This window comes from Amblyraja radiata, chromosome 18, assembly GCF_010909765.2.
Source record: "Amblyraja radiata isolate CabotCenter1 chromosome 18, sAmbRad1.1.pri, whole genome shotgun sequence".
Taxonomy (NCBI): Eukaryota; Metazoa; Chordata; class Chondrichthyes; order Rajiformes; family Rajidae; genus Amblyraja; species Amblyraja radiata.
Window position 1 is genome coordinate 28859902 of NC_045973.1, and position 25258 is coordinate 28885159.

The 25258-nt window shown below is 42.7% G+C and overlaps 1 protein-coding gene across 1 annotated transcript in view; it reads right to left on the reverse strand.

The window, feature by feature from the left end:
• Positions 1-3628: 3628 nt before the first annotated feature.
• The window catches only part of copg1 (COPI coat complex subunit gamma 1), a 74716-nt gene continuing 53086 nt past the window's right edge, over positions 3629-25258 (reverse strand). Inside the window, exons 15-24 of the mRNA XM_033037003.1 lie at positions 24478-24553; positions 17487-17590; positions 16609-16734; positions 11657-11725; positions 11399-11541; positions 9436-9607; positions 8031-8128; positions 6602-6740; positions 5484-5582; positions 3629-4231 (exon numbers count right to left, since the gene is read on the reverse strand). Coding sequence (XP_032892894.1) covers positions 4101-4231; positions 5484-5582; positions 6602-6740; positions 8031-8128; positions 9436-9607; positions 11399-11541; positions 11657-11725; positions 16609-16734; positions 17487-17590; positions 24478-24553 — 1157 coding nt within the window. The 3' untranslated portion in view covers positions 3629-4100. The remainder of the gene's footprint in view (positions 4232-5483; positions 5583-6601; positions 6741-8030; positions 8129-9435; positions 9608-11398; positions 11542-11656; positions 11726-16608; positions 16735-17486; positions 17591-24477; positions 24554-25258) is intronic.

Genomic DNA, 25258 nt, shown 5'->3' on the forward strand with positions numbered 1-25258 from the left:
GGGATTCATGAAATATGTACTGAGCACATTTTGGAGATCTGGGAATATTCAGGGCCGTAAGCCTGTACTTTTGACAGATGGGCTAGAGTACCCACGGATGTCAGAGCGAGCTGGTGGCAAAGATCAGGCTTCATTCCCTTGTCTGTAGTATGAAAGTTATTTCAACAGCCATTGATGTTGTTGATCAATATGGCATGATTTGCATAAAACAGGCAGTATAAAATGCCCACACAAATCTTGGAGGCTACAGTGAGAGTGTTTGATTACCATGGTGTGATATTGCAGACTGAGGTACGGCATTTGGACCCTGTGGGAATGGTAATTGATGGGGCTACTGGTCTTTAGTAAATTAACAAACAGCAGGAGATGTAGAGTGAACACAGAACAAGGATTTAGTGCAAAGTTTTAATTAGCTGTTTGTTCTCAAACAAAGGAGGATACAATTAGATTCAGCTGCTGCAGATTTTTTATGCTTCATCCCTGCCTTGACTTGCTGCTGGCCTGTGTACCCTCAGCCCTTTCTCAGTTGAGTTGTTGACCCAGGCTGAGCATTGGTCACATGCACTAGAGGGACCCATTGGATGCAAGTATAAATTTACATTCATAAAACACCACTCACCCAAACGTCCTTCAGTCACACAACCAAGCATCAATGATTGGCGCAAGGCCTTATCAACACAAGCATCCTGCCAAAGTGTTGTGGGTTAATATAACAGACAATAACAGTTAAATGAATGTTAGCTTAGAAACTGCAGCCTTGCCTTTTTAATAGAGAGGAAGGCACTCTGCTTCCACACATTTCATCCTCCAGCTAAGCATTTAGATAATCCTGATTAAAAAAAGTTAGCAATGTTTGACAATAATTCCACACGCTGGAGAGATTTGTATTTCTGAAGAAAGGTTTCGGCCTGAAACGTTGCCTATTTCCTTTGCTCCATAGATGCTGCTGCACCCGCTGAGTTTCTCCAGCATTTTTGTCTACCTTTGTATTTCTGCCTGTGGGTTCAGTCTGCTCCCTTTCCCCCACTGTAGCACCAGCTGTCACCCCCCCCCCCCCCCCCCCTCACCTTCAGTTCAATGGCTGCCGTTTTTTAATCAAACTATGAAGTCACTTGGGAGTGGCTTGTTTAAAGGCTGCAGTATGAATCCGTGGTGAAGCACGATCTAATTTTCTGAAAGCTAGTAATCCAGCAGTATCTGCGGCACAAACCTCATTGTTTTACAATAGACCCTGTAATTACTGCCTTTCACATTCATCCTGCAATCATTTTACACTTCTCACACGAGAGTAACCAATCAACAGCCCACTTGAAACAGCAACAAACACAGCAAATTGATGTCTAGTGCCAGGATTACCTCCAGCATAATAAGATGCCTGATGGAGAATTAACAGGGCAGTAAGCGAGTTTAACAGAGTTAAATGCTGCTGTTATTTGTACGTAGGTTCCTGATTTTCATTCTGCCTTCCGCACTCAAGTGAGCTTAAGTACTGATAGTGAAGGATACTGTCAGAGCGCTAGCATAGAAGTAGCGGGCCAGGTGGCATTCTGTACTCTCCCACAGTTTCTCTCACCTAACCAGCTCCTTCTTTCTTACAAATGTATATTTAAAAAAAATACAAATTTAAATGTTGCACTGTAAATTCAAATTTGTTTTCAAAATATCAACACTATCAATAACCCTTGGATAATCCTCCAGCTGCTCATGCAGCTTTTTTTGTTACGGAGGTCTAACATTTTAACTCAACATAACCAAATTCTGTCTCTTCTGGGTCATATTTAAAGGGTACAGTGCCAGGACCAGCACTGCAGCCTGAGCAGAGAGTGGAGTCCAGGCCCAACCTGCACACTACAGCTGGTCCTCACAGCTCCAGGTTCCATCGTGGGCTCTGGCCTAATGGAGTTTGTAAGTTCTTCCTGTGACCGCATGGATTTCCTCTGGGTGGTTTAGTTTCTTCCTACATCACAAAAACTTGTAGGTTAAGTAAATTGGACACTTTAAACTGTCCCTCCTCACATGGAAGTGTAGAATTTGATGGCAATGCAGGAAGAATAAAAATGAGATTAATGTAAATGATGCAGACAGGTTGGGTCAAAGGGCCTGCTTCCATATAACTATTTGAAATAAATTAGGTTATAGGGACTGTAGAATGCGATGATTCTGCCAGAAGACAGCATGGATTTGACGGGCTGCATTGCAAAAAAGCATGCACATGAATTTAAAAATGAAATTCATTCTATCCTAAAATGTTGTCACTCAGCAGTATTGCAGGTCACACTTCACAAGCTGGTCCTGAACACTGGTATGAGACAGTATTTCTTTGGTCAGGGAGTGGTGAATCGGTGGAATTCAGCTGTACCAGTCATTGGGTATTTTTAAGGTGCAGATTGACAGTAAAGGTGTCCAGGCAGGAGAATGGGGTTGAGAGAGAAAGATAGATCAGCCATGATTGAATGGTAGAGTAGACTTGATGGGCCGAATGACCCAATTCTGCTCCTATAACCTATGAACATTTCCTGCAGTTTCCAAGAAGCTGCAGAGGCAATTTCACTTCAACAATTTGTAATTTAGATGAAATGCATTTCTGAAAAGTAAAAATTACAAAACTACTCAGCAGCAAAGTCCAGTTGAGGAAATTAAATGTAATGCATCCTGAAGGTAGTGAGGGGTAGGGCTGATGCAGGTAGATAGAAGACTTTCATTCACTGAATTTGGAATACTAATTACACTGCACAAGCAGAATAAGAGTATAGGAGCAGGGAGGTTCTACTGCAGTTGTACAGGGTCTTGGTGAGACCACACCTGGAGTATTGCGTACAGTTTTGGTCTCCAAATCTGAGGAAGGACATTATTGCCATAGAGGGAGTGCAGAGAAGGTTCACCAGACTGATTCCTGGGATGTCAGGACTGTCTTATGAAGAAAGACTGGATAGACTTGGTTTATACTCTCTAGAATTTAGGAGATTGAGAGGGGATCTTATAGAAACTTACAAAATTCTTAAGGGGTTGGACAGGCTAGATGCAGGAAGATTGCTCCCGATGTTGGGGAAGTCCAGGACAAGGGGTCACAGCTTAAGGATAAGGGGGAAATCCTTTAAAACCGAGATGAGAAGAACTTTTTTCACACAGAGAGTGGTGAATCTCTGGAACTCCCTGCCACAGAGGGTAGTCGAGGCCAGTTCATTGGCTATATTTAAGAGGGAGTTAGATGTGGCCCTTGTGGCTAAGGGGATCAGAGGGTATGGAGAGAAGGCAGGTACGGGATACTGAGTTGGATGATCAGCCATGATCATATTGAATGGCGGTGCAGGCTCGAAAGGCCGAATGGCCTACTCCTGCACCTAATTTCTATGTTTCTATGTTAAGAAGTGTTGGTCTATTTCTCGTTGGTCAATGACCATCGGGTCCTTGTGATGCCTGAATACCCGAGCAAGCCATTTCTAGGCAAATTGATTGGTACTTTAACGAGGTGCCTGTTTGATTATTTTTAGTGCCCAGGGTGCAAACGGAGGGATAAAAAGTTCCTACTCTTCATCATATTCCTTTCTGTGAAGCTCAATACAAGCAGTGTGAACCACTGCAGAGAATTATCCAAGAATAAAGTGTAATATGCCAAGCAAACAACAAGTGGTCTATGGGAATTTTATCAAAACTCCTCGTCTTACCCAATATAAACTGAAGTACATGAGACAGAAAGTGGAATAACAAAGGCATTTGTATTCAACAGATTGCAGGAAAGAAAACAAATCTTAAAGCTCCTGTGTTTCAGCTCCACAATTTATATATGCATTTAATATATATACGGTCTTTTTATTTAATGTAACAATCCTCATTATGGGGTGTTTAAAATTCCCTCATTAGCAGGCTTCCATAAAACCACAATCAAGGTTATTAACACAATTAATAATTCAGACATCTTTGCTTTCAAGTGCAAACATTCAGACACAATCTATGTGGGGCTAACAACGTACTGAAATCCCCCCCACTTAAATGGCAATAAAATGTGACGTTTTCTTGGAATTTCCCCCCATTATTTTCCTTCTCTCCTCCCCCCCCATCCCAATCACTAGAACATTATCCAGACTTCTTCACAGAAGAAACTAACCGACGGAGGCCATGATGACATCTACAGGCACCTCGTCTTTACTTCGTGCTGTGACCTGCATTGTCACACTGTCCATCAGTGCCAGTCGGGCCCGCACCAGCAGGTCGTGACCCCCACGGAACACACCTGAAGGGGAACAAAAACCAAGACCACAATAAAATTGCAGTGTTGTAATGTGGCCCAGTCCATCACACAGACCAGACTTGCCATCAATGACTCCATCTACACTCAACGCTGCCTTGGAAAAGCAGGCAACATAATAAAAGACTTGACCCATTCCTCCTCCCCGCTCCCATCCAGCAGAAGGTACAGAAGTTTGAAAGCATGTGCCACCCAATTCAGGAACAGCTTTTTTGCCTCTTATCAGGCTTCTGAACGGTCCTTCCATAAGTTTGGGTACTGCCCAATTCACCTCTATCCCATTGCATGCATTGGACTTTGTCTAAGGAAGCGATGTGCTGCAATGCTGAGAATGATATTCTGTATCTTCCCCTTTGCTCTATCGCACTTGAGTTTGACTTGATTGTATTTATTTACTGTGTTATCTGATTGCGCTTTCCACTGTGGTGACAATAATAAACCTAAACTTTAAAAAAATCATGGATGGATCAGGCAAAGTCATTCATTTAATGTGAGGCTACAGGATGCACGGCACAGAAACAGACTTGTGTCGGACAGCTGCCTCCCCACATCCTGTGTCACCTCACCCCATCAACACCACCTCCTCTCGTGTTTATCCATAATTCCTAAATACATTTCTGCTTTCCTTAATCGCTCCTGTGGAAAAGGTTACCCATTCTCATCATTATACGGAGAATGAAGCTTCTCCACAATTCCCAGTTGAGTCCATCACTGACTGTCTTTCATTTATGATCCTCAGTTAGTGCCTCCTTCTAGTAGAAACATCTCCTCTGCCTCCAGGTAGGGGAGTATTTTGAGGCATGTAAATGTGAGAAGCCACCTGATGAATTAACATCAAAGGGTACATCCAGCCTGCTCCTACTGCAGCAAACAGGAGTTGACCAGGAAATGATCTGATGTTGGTCACTGCTCTGTTGGCAGAAGATGTTCCCTTCATAGTAATTGGAAGCTACAAGGGGCCAGTACAACCTGAACCAAAGTATAATTACCATGTTCATTATATTACTCCACTAAGGGCATTTTTTAAATGCAAGTCACTCTTTGTAATCACTCATTAACACAACACACCATCTAGTAAGCATGGGGAAGAGAGCAGAAAATCTTTAATGGTTTAACCATATCCTGCACCTTTCCCCAACCCCATCAAGAAACGCTTCTCCACAACATTACTGGAAGTCACAGGTGGCTCCAGTACCCACATTGAATCTGTGTCGGGAAGAGTGGTCAGCCATCTTACCTGCTAGGAAGAGTGTGTGTGAATTCTTGTTCTCCGGCACCTTATCAGATCTCTCACACGGCTGCATGCCCAGGAAGTTAACAATGTTATTCACAGCCTCTGTAAATACAAGGAGCACATGGCTTATAACATGTCCCATATGCTACATCAAGGCAGATGAGCCTAGCGGCATCTGTCCATAATCCAATTCAAATAACCAATGCTTTCACATAAACCCAGTGTTCACAGACTAATCATTCATTGCCTGAAATCAAAGATTACAAGCAAACAATAAACAAAACATGCGTCCTTTCTGTATGACCAGCACTTAAAGGTTTTCGTACCAGGCAGGAGCTAGTGCAAATCAGATGGCACGCCCTCTCCTGCACACACACACACACTTGGCCTACTCACCAGCACTCTAATCAAACTGTACCAATACACAGCACAACCTTTCTGCCAAATGAAGCAATCCTCTATCGTGAATAAGGACATTGAAATGATGTGTTGCATAAATATCACATTTAGAAGGTGACCATCAGTTCACCTCCTCAGCTCAGCTCCTGCTGAATCTCACACTGTTTAGCTAAATGTCATGTATGACAAAACTGGGAGAGGCAGGTTTCACAGCCAGACCACATCCCGGGGAAATCTCAAATACCAGAGGGAATAGTTATGTCAGGGGGGGAAGTTTAGAGTTGAATGGAGCAAGTTTTTTTTTTTTGACACAGTACGGTGGGTGCCTGGAACGTGCTACCAGGGTGGTGTTGGAAGTCGATACGATAGTGTCGATCAAGAGGCTTTTAAATAAACAGACAAATGTGCAAGGAATGTAAGAATGTGTTTCATATGCAGGCAGAAAGGGCCAGTTTATCTTGGCATCATGTTCGGCATGGACACCTGTTCATGGCTTGTAGAGCCTGTTCCAGTGCTATACAGTTATTTTCAGAAGGAAATGAATGAAGGGAATGAAGGGAATGAAAATACTGACAAAGCTGTATCAGATTGATATCTGGCACGTTGGGTGACACAGTCTCTGTACAATCAGCATCAACTCCGCGTGCAAAGCTGAGATCAATGCTATTCGTACCATCTGCAGATCAATACCAATTAACTGCTAGCTACTGATCAGTACTAACCATCAAGTGTTTTCATGCTTGACAGGGCGAAAGTCTCTTCTTTCTCAAAGGAGTCTCCCACCTCCTCCCAGGCAGCACCGAAGTTCGGCTTCAGCACTTTCTGGATGTGGTCGGCCACAGTGATCTCAACATCTTCCAGCTGGAAAAACAAACCTAACCTGTTGGCAAATGACTACATTCTGGATACTTGCAGCCAATACGGTTATTAGTCACGCTCAATAGTCCGTTCAAAAGGTAGTCCCGATGAGGAGGAATTAGGAAACGGCACATATGCTTACCTGCTAAAGATAACAATTTACACTTGCAAGGAAATATGGCCTTCGGCCTAACTCATCCAACTTGAGCAAGGTGATCCATCTAAGCTAGTCCCATTTGCCTGTATTTGGCCTATTTCCCTCTAAATATTTCCAGTCAAAGTATACTTTAAATTTTGTAAAACAGAATGTCTCTCACAGTTAGTGATTTATGCACAAGGACCACTAACCTCAGACTATACATAATACTGGAAGCGACAGTAGCTGTGGACATGCAGTGTAATCTTCACTTCTGCACTATCTCAGGGGTGTTGAATGCACAACGATTTGAGGTCTGGGCTAATTGCTCTCAGATAACGTGAAAAATCTTACCATAAATTACACTATATAAAAATCTTCCACATAAATTATGCATCCATGTTTAAACAATCAAAGAACGTATTTGAAACGGTGATAGAGTAGCTAAAAACCAATGATCTTGTCACCATTTACATGCTAGGAAACCTAATGAAGGGGCTATCTGATAGCTTATCACCGTTCTGGTGTCTACACCAATCCCACATTCATCATATCATTTTCCTCCCCACCATTTAAACAAGGTGTTTATTCAAATCCATTTAGTGGGTTTTGATGCAGTTTACACAATAATGTGTGAAAAACATTCTGATCTCTGGGTAACTTCCGGGAACCTCACGGAAACCTTGGGTGGGGCGCAAGGTCTCCAGAGGTTTCCGTTCAGGTTTCCTAAGTGGGACAGGGGCATAACAGCACCAGAGACCCGGGTTCGATCCTGACAACAGGTGCTGTCTGTATGGAGTTTGTAAGTTCTCCCTGTGACCGCATAGGTTTTCTCCAGGTGCTCTGGTTTCCTCCCACACTCCAAAGACATACAGGTTTGTTTGGCTTCTGTAAATTGCAATGAAACGTTTAATAAAGACCATCTCCATTCGCAGGTGGACAAAGCAAAAACCCATGACCCTTATTTTGACGAGGGGCAGGAGAATTCTCACTCCGTGTCTTGGAAATTATTAAGAGATTCATGCAATTCAATTTTCAATAGGGGCTTGCTGTAGATAAAATTATTGCAAACTAGTCTGGGATATCACACAGGTAAATAAAGATGTTTCTATTACATTAAGCCCGATCACAACCAGTGGAGACTCAGTCCAACTTACCACATACTCATCTTCGTACCCATCCTCTTCAGTCTCTCCGGTGTTTGGATCGCAGTCTTTAACGGTGAACTTTAGGGTACAGCTGAATGTACATGCCACTGAAGAGGGAGAAATAAAAGGTAAGTACAAAGAGGAAGGGAAAACAATTCCAATACCCAGAGGAAAGTTGGCATTGACTTTGCAGGTCTGTGGTGTCCAAGCTGAACCTACCAGGAGGTAATTGGCAATTGTGCTCATGACTCTGGACATAATGGGCCTTTCTCCCATACCATGGAGGTTTGAGATCAGAAGAGATAAGGATTAAAAGCAGATAAATATAACCGCTCCGCAGCCTAATCATAATCTATTCAATCGGCAGGTCAGAGTGAAAAGAGCTGAAAGGTTTTTGCTGTGCTCGTGATCCAGAGGCAATAAATCCATCCAGCACCAAGCCCATTCCATCTGGCAGTTCTCTGCAGAGTTTGAATAGGCCTGAGTCTTTACACTGAGGTAAGAGCAACTAATATCACACAGGTCACATTTCAAATTCTCAGCAAATGAGCAGAAGTGGGAGAATGTAGTAAATAATAGATGGGGCCCTTCTGCAAGGTCATAATGGTTCCATAGTTTCAAAGCCCGGTCATTTCTCCCGTACTGAACAGCCTAAAACCCAAGAACAGTTACGCTGGGAAGTTGTACTTCTATCACCTCCTGATAAAAACTAACAGAAATGATCACATTATTTTGAACACAAGACTTCATGGCATTTGTAATCATTTTCATTCATTCCAAAATTCCCATATTGAACTAACCCATTCACCCAAGTTGCCTCAGACATGGATATATTCCAGGCGCACTGGTTCACGACTACAAACGCAAGTAATCAAGCTTTAATGTGTTGGAAGGATCTGCAGATGCTGGATTAAACCGAAGATAGAAAAAAAGCTGGAGTAACTCAGTGGGACAGGCAGGCAGGCAGGCAAGCTTTAAAAGGGGTTTCATACAAAAAAAACTTTATTCACCAACAAATAAATTAAATGTTATTGATGTTATTGTTTCAAAATGTTTTTAATACATTTCTTCAGGTAAAGGATTAAGATCCTATTAAAAGCGCAATTTTTTATGAGCAGCCCATTTTCAACTGGTTTAAAAATAGCCTGTTCTATGCTCGTCAATTCTTCAAGATATGCTTTGTAATGGGAAAATATTGTGCTATAGTACGCCTACAGCTGATCGCACTGGTTCATGAAAGACTTTCACATATTTTATGACGCCAAAGATTTTTTGAAAAACTCAAACCACAACTGAACTGGCTGAATTTTGAGTTGAGTAGGTGTTTTGGTGCCGAATGCAGAAACCAGTCCAAAAAGATGAACCAGCCCCAGTGAAACCAAGACCTAGCATGTAGCTGCAAAACATTGCTCACCTGCCGTTGGATCGTCTTCAGGCGGTGCCACCAGTGTGTAACAGATGCCTGCCTGGTTATAAGATAGGCTCGCTGCTGGAATGCAGCACACCACTTCATAACCTTCTGTGGGCTCCATCTGCACCGTGACATTCTCCAGGATCTGATCATTCAGCGTATTTGTACAATCAAACTGCAGAAATCAGACAGAAACATAATTTTAATAATACAACTGGGTAAGATTGTCACCTCTGGGCACAGTTGTAGGAGCAGTGGAGGAGAATCACAGTCCACACTCCCTTCAACCACAACCCTCAGCAGTTCTGCATCCAAGGGATCTTGACTGTGTTCCTTTTAAATTCTTATTTCTCTCTAGCAAAGGCAGTTAAAGCAAAACGTGTTAATCCAGATTCCCCACAGTGAAAGATGTCTCATACAATGCAAAATATTGCACCTGGGAAAGAAGCACTGGGAAATCCAGACTGAAGGTCTCAATCCAAAACGTCACCCATTGGATGCAGAACTGCTGAGGGTTGTGGTTGAAGGGAGTGTGGACTGTGATTCTCCTCCACCCATTCCTTCTCTCTAGAGATGCTGCCTGTCCCGCTGAGTTACTCTAGCGTTTTGTGTCAACCTTCGATTTAAATCAGCATCTGCAGTTCTATCCAACACCTTAAACAGACTACCGCTTGTTTTTAAACAGAGCCACGGTGGCACAGCGGTAGTTTTGCTGCCTTACAGCGCCAGAGACTCAGGTTCGACCCTGACTACGCATGATGTCCGTACAGTTTGTACGTTCTTCCTATTACCGGTTGGGTTTCCTCCCATGCTCCAAAGACGCCCAGATTAGTTGGTTAATTGGATTCTGTAAAGTGTAACTTATCCCTAGTGTGTAGGATAGTGCTAGTGTAGGGGGGTCGATGGTCGGCGCCGACTCGGTGGGCCAAAGGGCCTATTTCCATGCAGTATCTCTAAACTAAGTCGTCTTCCTAGATTATTCCACTGGAGGCACCATCCTTTCCCTCACACCATGGCAAGACCCCACAGCATCTTGCAGCTCAGAATGGAAGTCAGGACCTCGCCTTATTGATAATACCAGTTGCGGTCTTGTAATTGTTAGTGTGGGTCATCCATGGATCAGTAGCTGGCAAACTCATTATTGAAGAAAGAAGAATGCAGTCAACCCTGCATCATCATCCAAGCTGCCAAAACTCTGAGGTGTTCTTTTATGATTGATTTGTTAAACTGGGTCCCTGCCTGCAATCTTCGAGGGGCATAACAGAATCTGATGGCATTATTTCAAAGATCAATTATTTTTCTCAACAAACTGTCTGTGGTTTCTAGCTGTATACAAATAGGCTGTTTCATTTCCTCCCACAGGTCAATGGTTCAATGGCTTCTTTATTACCATATGTGCCAAGGTACAGTTTTTTTTGTTGTTGCATAGAGCTCAGAAAGACTTTCACCATACATAAGCACAATCCCTTGCTTATTACAGAATAGCCCACCAGTGAGTCTATATGCAAGACACCACTTTACAGTCCCAACTGTACAAAAGCCCGTTGCAGCCGTCACTTCCATTCCAGTCATCCCGTGAATCCCCCCTTCAAAGGTTTCCAAGTGTTTTTGGACATCTGAAATTCTGGCATGTGCGACAGAAATGCAAGCATTTCTGGTTTACCTTTATAGCCCTGTCACTCCTGAATAGAGTATTGCTGAGACTTTACAACAGAGACAAAGTCCTTACCCAACTGAAACAGATTCCGGAAATCTGGAGGTGATAGAAAACGCTGCATGAATAAAATGCAAGCCTTCCTTCTATAGTGGTTTCAACTCAGATCAGAAATTTAATGGCAATGCTGAGCTGGCTGTTTGAATATATAAATAGTTTTATATGCATCAATTTCATAAATGCAAGCACAAGCGGAAACTACAGGCACACAGGTTAATCGCATAGTCCACCCAGAACCCGTGCTGGACTCACCTGGAACACAAGGTGATTGGTAAAGGTGTGCTTGGTACAGCGGACAACGTACTCCGTCTCCGACTCTGTGAGGGGCACAGGGTTGGACGAGGACTTGAAAAGTGTGCCCAGGTCTTTGAACTCTGGGACAGCAGAGAGTTGCTCTGAAATGGAACAAGATTTTCACTGTCACTGAAAGGGATCCTGTAATGATTCTGAAACGACTGTTGTAATTTAGAAATGCAGACAGCAATTACTATTGGGAGAAGTCGCCCCTACCTTGGAAAATGTCCTGTCTGCTTGATGCCACCTTCTCTGGCATCTTCACTGAAGCTGATGGCGAGATCTCTGGTATGATAGAATGAAACATGGAAAAACACCAGGTGAGTTCAATGGAACAAAAGAGTAGAGTGCTAAGATGCTCAAGGGGGATGGTGGGGAAGAGACTGAGGAGAGCTGAGAGGGGAGTCACCTTTTCACATCTACAGGCTTCAATTCCAAAGCATGTTATCCTGGCCTCTGGAGGGTTTGCAAAGGTGATTCATGCCATCTCACACAGAAACATAAAAATAGGTGCAGGAGTAGGCCATTCGGCCCTTCGAGCCTGCACCGCCATTCAATATGATCATGGCTGATCATCCAACTCAGTATCCTATACCTGCCTTCTCTCCATACCCCATGATCCCTTTAGCCACCACAAGGGCCACATCTAACTCCCTCTTAAATATAGCCAATGAACTGGCCTCAACTACCTTCTGTGGCAGAGAGTTCCAGAGATTCACCACTCTCTGTGTGAAAAAAGTTTTTCTCATCTCGGTCCTAAAGGATTTCCCCTCTATCCTTAAGCTGTGACCCCTTGTCCTGGACATCCCCAACATCGGGAACAATCTTCCTGCATCTAGCCTGTCCAACCCCTTAAGAATTTTGTAAGTTTCTATAAGATCCCCCCACTCAATCTCCTAAATTCTAGCGAGTACAAGCAGAGTCTATCCAGTCTTTCTTCATATGAAAGTCCTGACATCCCAGGAATCAGTCTGGTGAACCTTCTCTGCACTCCCTCTATGGCAATAATGTCCTTCCTCAGATTTGGAGACCAAAACTGTACGCAATACTCCAGGTGTGGTCTCACCAAGACCCTGTACAACTGCAGTAGAACCTCCCTGCTCCTATACTCAAATCCTTTTGCTATGAAAGCTAACATACCATTCGCTTTCTTCACTGCCTGCTGCACCTGCATGCCCACTTTCAATGACTGGTGTACCATGACACCCAGGTCTCGTTGCATCTCCCCTTTTCCTAATCGGCCACCATTTAGATAATAGTCTGCTTTCCTGTTTTTGCCACCAAAGTGGATAACCTCACATTTATCCACATTATACTGCATCTGCCATGCATTTGCCCACTCACCCAGCCTATCGAAGTCACCTTGCAGCCTCCTAGCATCCTCCTCACAGCTAACACTGCCCCCCAGCTTAACGTCATCCGCAAACTTGGAGATGTTGCATTCAATTCCCTCGTCCAAATCATTAATATATATTGTAAATAGCTGGGGTCCCAGCACGGAGCCTTGCGGTACCCCACTAGTCACTGCCTGCCATTCTGAAAAGGACCCGTTTACTCCTACTCTTTGCTTCCTGTTTGCCAGCCAGTTCTCTATCCACATCAATACTGAACCCCCAATACCGTGTGCTTTAAGTTTGTATACTAATCTCTTATGTGGGACCTTGTCGAAAGCCTTCTGAAAGTCCAGATATAACACATCCACTGGTTCTCCCCTATCCACTCTACTAGTTACATCCTCGAAAAATTCTATAAGATTCGCCAGACATGATTTACCTTTTGTAAATCCATGCTGACTTTGTCCAATGATTTCACCACTTTTCAAATGTGCTGCTATCCCATCTTTAATAACTAGCAGTTTCCCCACTACCGATGTTAGACTAACTGGTCTGTAATTCCCCGTTTTCTCTCTCCCTCCCTTTTTAAAAAAGTGGGGTTACATTAGCTACCCTCCAATCCTCAGGAACTACTCCAGAATCTAAAGAGTTTTGAAAAATTATCACTAATGCATCCACTATTTCTGGGGCTACTTCCTTAAGTACTCTGGGATGCAGCCTATCTGGCCCTGGGGATTTATCGGCCTTTAATCCATTCAATTTACCTAACACCACTTCCCGACTAACCTGGATTTCACTCAGTTCCTCCATCTTCTTTGACCCGCGGTCCCCTGCTATTTCCGGCAGATTATTTATGTCTTCCTTAGTGAAGACGGAACCAAAGTAGTTATTCAATTGGTCCGCCATGTCCTTGTTCCCCATGATCAATTCACCTGTTTCTGACTGCAAGGGATCTACATTTGTTTTAACTAATCTCTTTCTCTTCACATATCTATAAAAACTTTTGCAGTCAGTTTTAATGTTCCCTGCCAGTTTTCTTTCATAATCTATTTTCCCTTTCCTAATTAAGCCCTTTGTCCTCCTTTGCTGGTCTCTGAATTTTTCCCAGTCCTCTGGTAGGCTGCTTTTTCTGGCTAATTTGTACGCTTCATCTTTTGCTTTGATACTATCCCTGATTTCCCTTGTTATCCACGGATGCACTACCTTCCCTGATTTATTATTTTGCCAAACTGGGATGAACAATTTTTGTAGTTCATCCATGCAGTCTTTAAATGCCTTCCATTGCATATCCACCGTCAACCCTTCAAGAATTAATCGCCAGTCAATCTTGGCCAATTCACGTCTCATACCTTCAAAGTTACCTTTCTTTAAGTTCAGAACCATTGTTTCTGAATTAACCATGTCACTCTCCATCCTAATGAAGAACTCAACCATATTATGATCACTCTTGCCCAAGGTGCCACGCACAACAAGACTGCTAACTAACCCTTCCTCATTACTCAATACCCAGTCTAGAATAGCCTGCTCTCTCGTTGGTTCCTCTACATGTTGGTTTAGAAAACTATCCCGCATACATTCCAAGAAATCCTCTTCCTCAGCACCCCTGCCAATTTGATTCACCCAATCTATATGTAGATTGAAGTCACCCATTATAACTGTTTTACCTTTGTTGCACGCATTTCTAATATCCTGTTTGATGCCATCCCCAACTTCACTAATACTGTTAAGTGGCCTGTACACAACACCCACTAGCGTTTTCTGCCCCTTAGTGTTTTGCAGCTCTACCCATATCGATTCCACATCCTCCAAGCTAATGTCCTTCCTTTCCATTGCGTTAATCTCCTCTCTAACCAGCAAAGCTACCCCACCTCCTTTTCTTTTCTGTCTATCCCTCCGGAATATTGAATATCCCTGAATGTTCAGCTCCCAGCCTTGGTCACCCTGGAGCCATGTCTTATTGAGTGGCGGAACAGGGTCAAGATGCAGAATAGCGTACTATTTATTACATTGTTATTTTCTTATGAAAAGAAAATCAACAAAACAAATTTGAACAGCTAGCATAAATATCACCCAAAAATCTCTAACAACTCACTAACAATTCCAGACCCTCGAAGATCATTGATCCTTTTCAGTTCAGGGATGATTAGAGATAGAATATAGAACATAAACCAGTACATAAACCAGCACTTTGTTTTTGATAGTGCAGTTCCCCCCCCCCATCCTGAAAGAGATGCTGGTGAGCTAACAGGCTGCCATAATAAACCCCTTAGCCTAGGTAAGGGGCAAACAATCAGAAGGACATGGGTCATTCCTCATTCTCCTCACTCCCATCAGGCAAAAGATACAGAAGCTTGAAAGAGCGCATCCCCAGACTCAGGAACTGCTTCTTCCCCTGTTATCAGACTTCTAAATGATTCTTCCATTAGCTAGAGTGTAATCCCGATTCTCCAACCTACCTCATTGCAGACACTGGACTTTGTCCATGGAACTGTGTGTGCTGCAATGCTGAGAAATACATCCTGCACTCTCTATCCACCCCTTTACTTTAGCTATTGTTCTTGAGTTTGACCTGATTGTACTTGCTTATCATATTATTCGATACAAAATTTGGTATAATTGGCCTTCATCAGTCAGGCCATTGAGTATAGAATTTAGAACAATAAGTTACAATTGTACAAGACGTTGGTGAGAGCACACTTGGGGACTGTATTCAGTTTTGGTCATGCTACTATAGGGAGGATGTTGTTAAGTTGGAAAGAGTGCAGAGAGGATTTACAAAGATGTTGCCAGGACTTGAGGGGCTGAGCTATAGGGTTCAGTTGGGCAGATTGGGACTTTATAACCTCATACCTCAAATGCTCCAAGGAATAGAGGTATATAATATCATGAAGGAAATAGATAGGGTTAATGTGCAGAGTCTTTTATCCAGGGTAGGAGAATCAAAAAAAAATAAGAGGATACATGTTTAAGGTGAGAGGGATTAGATTTAATACAAACCTGAGAAGCAATTTGTTCCCTCAGAGGGTGGTGGGTATAAGGAATAAGCTGTCAGATAAGGGAGTTGAGGCAGATACTATAACAGCATTTAAAGGATACTTGGACAGGACAGGATACTTAGATAGGAAAAAGTTTAGAGGGATATGGGCCAAATGGGACTAACATAGATGGGCCATTTGGTTGGCATGGACAAGTTGGGCCGAAGAACCTGTTCCATGCTGTATGACGTATAGCATGCAAAACAAAGCTTTTCACTGTACCTTGAAATAATTGACAATAATCAGCTTAAATCTGCACTCAACATCGGTTTTTAGTTTGCTAGCAAAGCTATTTATTTGATTAGTTTAAGGATGTATGGAGTGTGGAATGGGAGGGGAATGAGGATCAGAGAACAGAAGGACCAGATTAAAAGGCTTTTCCAATCAGTACGTGACCTACATCTGTCCTTTCCCTGCTGTGGCTTCAGGGTAGAGAATAATTAAAATGACAAGAGATGAAAAGCCTTTTCAATGAAATGGAGCATTAACAATGCCATTTATTCATTCCGGGAGAAACGGGTGTTTTGAGGGAAGACTTTAATCGTCGTTTATCAAAACGGCATTTATAAAGGCAGATAAAAATAAGGTAAACCATCCAATGTAACAGCTGACTCATCTAGGAAATAAATATACACACCCTCGCCGTCCCTTCGTATTTATTCACTGATCAAAATGCACCTTGGATGAATCCAAAAGGTCGAGGAGCAAGGATCACTCCATCGGGATCTAGGAATGTGTGAGGCTAACACAATGGAGGCAGTTAACAGGGAACCAATAGACAAATGCAGTGAGTACCCACCAGACTTCTGATCAGTGAGGGGAGCTGTGGATAACGGAACCGATTTCAAGTCGAAGGGTTTCTCGGACGGCTCCAGGGTGTAATGGTGCAGAGCTCGTTCCAGGCCAGGAATGGACACCTGCAGGCCTGGGCAAGAAGAGATTACATCAACTATCGTTTGCAAATGGTCCAAGTACAGTAACACCCCAATAATACAGCACTTCTGACTTGCGATATTCCACTGGCAGATTTCCCAGACTACTGATGTTATCCCTGTTACTACCGTATCACAATTACAATTCATTCGTTTAAGATATTACACAGTATTACAATTAATTTTCCAGTGAGTCAGGTAAGTTTCGGGGCAGCCAGGGGGGGGGGGCAAGTTTTGCATCGGGGCCCTCCGTGAATTTCTTGGAGCTGGGGGCACCCACGAGTTTCCTAGGAGTGAGGGATGTGGGGTGGGAGCACCAGTGAGTTTCACGGGTGTGGGGGGTGGGTGTGGGGGGGAGAACACTGTTCACATCAGAGATCAGATGTAATTTCTTCACAAAGAATAACCTGTGGAATTTTCCACATGGAAGACAACAGAGGCCATGTCATTATATACATTCAATGAGGGCTCTGAAATGCTGCAGGGTACAAGGGGATAGGAAGAAGAAAACAGGGTATTGAAGTGGAATACAGGACTGTATCGATGGGCTGTGGCCCATTCCTGCTCAAATTTGATGTTTCTTGCACGACCAAGAACAAGCATGATGTGAAAGCAATTCAATCAAGATGGGAAAAATTGAAGACAAGACCCCGTTTTCCTGGGAAGCCGTGTGTTCTGAAGCCCCTAATGATCAGTTAGAAAGTGATTGGTGAATTTGGGAAAATAAACAGCATACTTTTCTTACCATTGAGGATGTAGGCAGAGTTCAGAGCTTTCTGTTTCTGCTCCAGCACATTCAGGTAGAAGGTAGCCCTGTCTCGCACCTCGTTGTCATCGTCCATCATACACCTGTGCAGATTGCAGAGAACCCCATTAGCACATCTTTAGTTTAGTTGAGAGATACAGCAGAGAAACAGGCCCTTCAGCCCACTGAGTCCACGCCAACCATAGATTACCCATTCACACTAGTTGTGTGTCATCCCACTTTCTCATCCACCCACAATACACCAGGGGCAATTTACAGAGTCCAATTAACTAAAAACCCACCTTTGGGATGTGGGAGGAAACACAATGGGTCATAGGGAGAACATGCAAACTCCACACAGCACCCGAGGTCAGGATCGAACCCAGTTGCTGGCGCTGTGAGACAACAGCTCTCTCAGCTGTGCCATCCGTCAGCAGCGGAGAGGTATGCATACAGTTGATAGGATTGACAGGGCTGGGTGCTGGGGGGAGAGGGGATGATATTTGTTTTCCCTTTGCAAACATTGTTTTATGATCTGGGCAGTCAACACAGATTCAATAGCAAACAAAAAAAGAACAACTTGAAGGATAGGGGGAAATAAAGCAGGAGAATCAGACCATACAGATAACTCCTTTAGTGAGCCAGTACTGATACGATGGATTGAATGGTCTGTTGAGCAGACTGCATTAAGCAAACAACAGCCTCCCCAAATGACCGAGGAACAAGACAGTAGATTGAGAGTCCCATGTACTTAAAATAAATATATACCATACATAAACTTTACTTAGCAAAATTAGATTCAATACCCTTTAGCAACATATCTTGTTTAGTTTAATTTATTGCCATGTGTACTGAGGTACAGCGAAAAGCTTTTTATTGCATGTTAACCAGTCAATGGAAAGACTATATACGAGTACAAATGAGCCGTCCACAGTGTACAGATACAGGATAAAAGGAATAACATTTAGTGCCAAGTCCAGTAAAGTCCGATTAAAGATAGACTTCCTTTCCTAAATATTACAACAAAACAATGCTGCACATGAAAACCATTCAAACAAACAGAGAGACTGAAGACAGAACCTAGTGTCCTGGGTTGATGCCGATCTATCAGAAAGGGATTGTGAAGCAGTTTTAAACCTGGTGAATATGGACACTGAGATGAGTGGGGAAATATTACAGCAGGACATCGAACTAAAAGTTCTTATCCAAAGGTTTACCATCTGAACAAAGGGCAGGAAAGGCTTTAAGCATGGGGAATCCTTTCCTCAAAGATCTCGACTAAAATAACTGAGTTTTTAGCTGAACAGGAGACCTATCTCCTTGCTGATGTCTCCAGCAGAGAAGCTGGAAGCTGATCTTGAACCCACACCAGCAACGCTCCAGGATTAGGATAGTCTCCAGGAACTGATTCAACAAGACACTGCTGTGGAAAACCCAGGAACAATGGGGAAGCAAATAAAAATGTTGTGCATTCTGCTTTTTAAATTAAAGATTCTCCGAGGTGTTAATCGGCAATAAAAAATATACTAGAAAACGAAACAAAAACTGTCATTAAGTAATGTATTTGATTAATGGCCTTTTAAACTTTAAACTTACTGATTGATTGGGGAAGCTGGCAGATCAATGGATGTGTGTGTTAAGAGACCAGTGGAAGGAGCAGTGCAGGAGTGGGGCAGTCACTAATGGGGCACATCCAACCAGGATGTACAGTGAATACCATTACCAGCCTTATCAGCCCAGGGCTTGTAATGTCAAAGGTACACAAAAAAGCTGGAGAAACTCAGCGGGTGCAGCAGCATCTATGGAGCGAAGGAAATAGGCAACGTTTCGGGCCGAAACCCTTCTTCAGACTGATAGGGGGTGGCGGGGAGAAGGAAGGAGGAAAGGAAGGAAGGAAGGAAGAAAGCAGCCCAAGGCCATATTTCTTGACTGCTCTGCAGCTCAGTACAAAACCTGTCTCTCTTTACTACTGCTTTACCACTAGTATCCACAGTAACACCACCAAGCTGATGGTTTATAAAATGGCTGCCCCCCCCCCCCCTTCCCCTCGCAAGAGGATATGATTAATATGTATGATTTTGCAGGGGGAATCAAGCTACATGGTTACAAGGTGTACAGAAGCAGCAGGTTACCACATTTAAATCCAACATCAGAGGGTTGGCAGGAGTAGTGTGCAATCTCGACTGGAAATGGATGTTATTTCTTCAGGGTATATAATTCCTTGAGTTGATAAGGCTAAAAGGCCTTTGTAGGGATTTGGCGTACAATGAAGGCTGCTATTAATAATAGTCACATATATATTTAGCACACTTAGGGTCCACGTTTCAAGAGATTTCATGTTGTATTTCCATGCTTGAAGGATTAATGGCTGATCAAGTGGTGTCAAATTCTGAACAACCCGTTTTAACTTTAAACTTTCACTCTGCCTACATAAGAATCTGCATGTTTCCACACTGGCTCACTCAATTAGCTGCAGTAACCTCAGTTGAAACAAAATCACTGCCAAGCCTTCACCAGGACTGAACTGCCAATCAAGACGGTTGGAGGAGTTGAACCCGTTCCCGAGAGAAACTCACAATCCTTGTATCAGAATTCTTATTTCTCTAGTGGTTGGCACCATTAATCTTTCTATTATTCCACAGCTGTGATGGCTGTGGATCTCTTATGGATGACAGTACATGGTTTATTAAGCTCTGCTGAATCAGCTAAAACACTGCCTGATTGGATTCCCATTTACTGAACATCACAAGATGGTCATTCAGTCCTTCATACTTGTGCCACTGCATTGATAAAACTCTCAATTAGTCCCACTCCCTTGCTATTTCCCTACATTTCTTTCCCCAATTATTTACCCAATTCCCTTTTGAAACGTATCACTGAATCTACATCTACTATTCTTTCAAGTAGCATGTTCCAGATCAATACAACTGACTACATTAAAAGTTAATTTCCAGGCCACCTCTGGCTCTTTTGCCAATTATCTTAAATCTGTGTCCCGTGTTACTGAGTCTTCTGCCTTGCCAATTGTATCCCCTTACAATAAAAACTCTCCATGATTTTGAACACCATGATCCAACCACCTTTTAACCCAATGAACTCTCAGTATGAAGAAGGGTCCCGACCTGAAGCATCGCTTATCCATGTCCCCCAAGGATGCTGCCTAACCCGCTGAATTACTCCAGCATTACACAACTCTCATCCTTCCCAGTTCCAAGTTCCAGTCTCATCGATAACTGAAAAAACATCAACCTTTTCCTGCAACAATTCTCCCTCCCTGATCAAAACCCAACATGTGGGAAGGAAACTAGGTACAGGGAATACAAATGCTGGTCGATCACCGCAGAGGTACATATTCCCCACATAATTAGCATTGTACCCCATCTCTTCATGTTAATATTAAACACCCTATTATCTAAGACAGGTACTACTTAAAAATTGTGATCAATTTCTTTTAAAATGTTGGCAAACCTCAAGTATGGCACTACAGGGTAAAAATTATGCCAGGCATTATTATGACATACTAGTTAACACAAAGAAAATTGTCACGAGTACTGATTTGACACAGACATTAAGGGTTTTTAAATGATTCCTGACACATAATTGAAACAATTCATTAAAATGGCACCGAGTGAAAATTCGCACCAAAATATCATGTAGAATCCTTTAAACAGCATGCAAAATTTTAACCTCAACAGATTTGATATCAATCAGCAACTCAGACAACATCAAAGCTTCATTGCAAGAACAAACGGACATCCCAAAGCACTTTACATCCAATGAATTACTTTGAAATGTAGTGAAATCTGGTACATTGGCAAATTCCCCACAGTATAAAAATATAACAATGAATTTCTAATCCAAAAAAAAATATTTAAGCCTAGACTAAAATGATTGTCACGCTTCACATAAAAGCATTATTTGCAACGTCTATTCACAGCATTTGAGGGAGTGTAGGACAGTACTATAGGTTCCGAGTATGCAGCTCATGTAGCTGCCTCGATGTTTTCCCCAGAGTTACATAACTCCCGGGCTGATGCGAGGTTGTTCCCTCCAATAAATTTGATGGAACTGTTCCACTGCTGTCGGCATGGCAACCAATAATCAGGAGACCAAATATGGCAGGTCTCAATGAACTCGAGTAAAGGCTGCTTGCATTTTAAACAGCAGCTTTTCTGCTCTCAGGATATCCCAAAGTGCTCTGCAGCCAATTAAATACGCTGGAAGCTGGTCACTGATGTAACATAGAAAAGGCTGCAACTAAATTGGGTATAGGAAAGATAAAGCAGCAAAGAGACATACAGCCAAACAATTAGGGTTATTTCCACAAAAGAATTGGTCGAGGGACATATGATGGCCTTTGCAGCAGAAATAACTCTATTGCTCCCTTTTAAAAAATGATAACATAAAAAGAGATTGCCAAATCTATCTATCCATCAAAAAAGATTTGGGCACCATTCTTTGAACTGGAGCTGGTAATCAATCACATCACTTCAGTGCACTGTTGTGGAAATGCTGCTTGTTTGGAGGTATTATTTTATAGACAGAATGTTAAGCCAAGGCTCTCCTGTTTGTTTTCTTATGTACCTATTCGACAGTAACAAAATCTGATGGTCTCAGTCCTTAACTACGTAAAAAAAAATATTCTAAGTCCTTAGGGTGGCAGTGGCACAGCTGGCAGAATAGCTGCCTCACAGCGCCAGCTACGCCGATTTGATTCTGACCTCAGGTGTTGTCTGTGTAGAGTTTGTCCGTTCACCCTGTGACTGCGTGGGTTTTCTCCGGGTGCTCCAGTTTCCTCCATATCACAAAGATATGCAGGTTTGTAGGTTAATTGTCCTCTGTAAATTGCCTCTAGTGTGTAAGATGCGAAAGTGACATAACATAGAACTAGTGTATGGCATGGACTCGGTGGGCCGAAGGGCCTGTTTCCACACTAAATCTCTGAACTAAACTCTTGTGTTGCCTCTGAAGCAACTGCTTTAAGTGGTCATGACACATCATCATCATCACGATACCAATAAGGGAGAATGGTGACGAATGTTTAAAATCATATTTTTGGGCCCTTAACCTACCCTGGTAAAATGTACGTTACTCTACTATTTTAGTGTGGAGATGGAACTATATTGTTGAGGGCGATGTTCTTTGGATGAAATATTAAAAGTTAATCACTTGATTGTGAATCCTCTAAAGATTCATTGTTTCAAATGGCAGCATTCTGACAATGCAGCACTCCCTCTGTACCGCACGAGCGCTCAAATTTTTACTTGTTTCAAAAAAACTTTTCAGAGAAAACATTTTTTAAACACAAAACAAATATGAATATATTCAGGAAGATAACACTGGCAACAATGATTTTATATAATCAGTCTAATGGCCCAACATTGATTCTTACTAACATCAGAGGCAGACATTCATAGTGAGTCCAGTTGCCAAGTTGCTATTTGCCTTCTCCAAAAAAAGAGTGTAACAAATACATTGGGAAAGATTTCAGACTATGGGGTATTGCTCCAGATGGAACATTTTCCTGCCAATAGCTCCAGACCCATAATATTGATCTCTCCCATTCACCAACTTACTGTATCATATCAATTACCATCAATCAATAAATTTGTTCAGATAATCTGCTCTCTCCCTTCATATCCCTCCACTTAAGACTCTTAGGCACAGCGGTAGAGCTGCTGCATTACAGCGCCGGAGAACCAGGTTCAATCCTGACTACAAATGCTGTCTGTATTGAATTTGTACGCTCTCCCTGTGGCCGCGTGGGTTTTCTCTCGGCGCTCGGTTTTAAGAGCGGCACAGTGTCACAGCAATAGAGTCACCGCCTCACACTGCCAGAGACTCGTGTTTAATCCCGACTACAGATGTGCGGAGTTTGTACAATCAGGATCGAGGCCGGGTCTCTGGTGCTATAAGGCAGCAACTCTACTTCTATACCACTTTGCCCCCCTCTTAGTGGTCAGCATGTTCCCGTTCTTATGACAAGCACAAAATCTAGGTTAATCCGCCTGCGCAGTGCTGAGGTGCAGCTATATTTTTGAGGATGTTCTTTGGATCAAATATTAACTGTTAACGCTTGTTTAAGTAAATTCTAAAAACCTCAAAGTACTTTTCATGAAGAAACTCATTCTCCAGGTCTGCACATTTTATTTATTTCACACATTTCAATTCCTGCCCAGTGCAGTTTGAGAGCCCTGACTCGTTTTAAAAGGAGATAATTGTGTGAATAAAGTACTTTACAGGCTGTGAAACACTTTGGATGTTCTTTGGTTGATGAAGATTACATAAAACTGCAGAGATCTACTCTTAGAAAAGCCCAACCCTCATCTCAGTCACATGCTTGCTACTGAAGATAGTGCATACAAGCAGGGCACTAGAGTGCTGATTGACTATTTTCCCTTCCCTACTGCTAAACTCTTCTCTCTCTGACTGAGATATTGTGAAGAACAATTTCTCATGGTTTTTCATGCACCTCCCCCCCCCACCCCCCATCACGCACCTCAAAACACACTCTCTATTTACAACCAGCTGAGATCCACAGATTTTATTCTGAACAGTCAGCTACATTGCAAACATTTGAAGAACAGGAGAGCATTGAGGGAATATGCTAACCGAGTCACAGTTAAAGAGAAACACTTTCATCAGCTTAAATAACTGCAAAGCTGACGTTGTATTTCTGAACGCATTACAAATGTTCCATTGTGTCCTTAGGGAATAGCAAATTGCACAGGAAAGTTATATCTGCCCGTTACAGCCATAGATTTGTTCAGAGGGGAAAGATTACACTGGGATAGGCCAATATGCTCAATATAGCCTAGAATGGGTCACTCAGTTTCACAAATGACATCTCCTCCAAAGCTTTTTTTTAAAGAATACTGTTAACATTAAAATGAGAGGATTACCTGAATATTGTGCTCAATCTCTACAGCACCAGTGCTACACTGAACAAGTAACATTATACCGGGAGAGTTATTTCCATTGTAAATCATACCTCTTCAGTAACACGCTCACACTGGGGAACATGTCATCATTCTGGGCTCCAAATTTCGCCAACGCACTCACAGCAGCTACAAGAATTTGGAAAGAAACAAAAGATTATGGTTTTTAATATTAACTGCTTGGACAAGGTTCCAAGAATGCAATAGGAACAAGATTCTCTAGCTTCAGCTTCTTTTCAAAAACGGTTGGCACAGTGGTGCAGAGATAGAGCTGCTGCCTCGCAGCGACAGAGACCTAGGTTCGATCCAGACTATGGGTGCTACCTGTACGGAGTTTGTGCGTTCTCCCTGTGACCGTGGGTGTTTTATCCAGGTTTCCTCCCACACTAGAAAGATGTACAGGTTTGTAGGTTAATGGTCTTCTGTAAATAATCCCGAGTGTGTAGGGTAGAACTAGTGTATGGGGGTGATTGCTGGCCGGCGTGAGCTGAGGGGCCTGATTCCACACTGTATATCTAAACTAAACTAAAGCAATAACTCCTCCTGCTGCGGCTCTGCATTGTAAAAAGATCGAAGGCCAGGGTAGCTCGCTGCTCAGACCTCCCCTGCTAATTGTACATAGTATTTGTGAGATGCAACGTGGGTATGATGCAGTACAGCGAGTCGTTAAGCTTGGTTTGACTGGCTTCCTGATCCAAATTAGTCAACTACAGAGTCAGAACCAAAGCATCATGAACACGAGAACACCACCCCGGGGTCTCCCTTTCAAAATGTTAGTCAATTATGGTTTTGACCTGCACTGCCATTCCTTCACTGTAAGCCAATGGCCTGAAA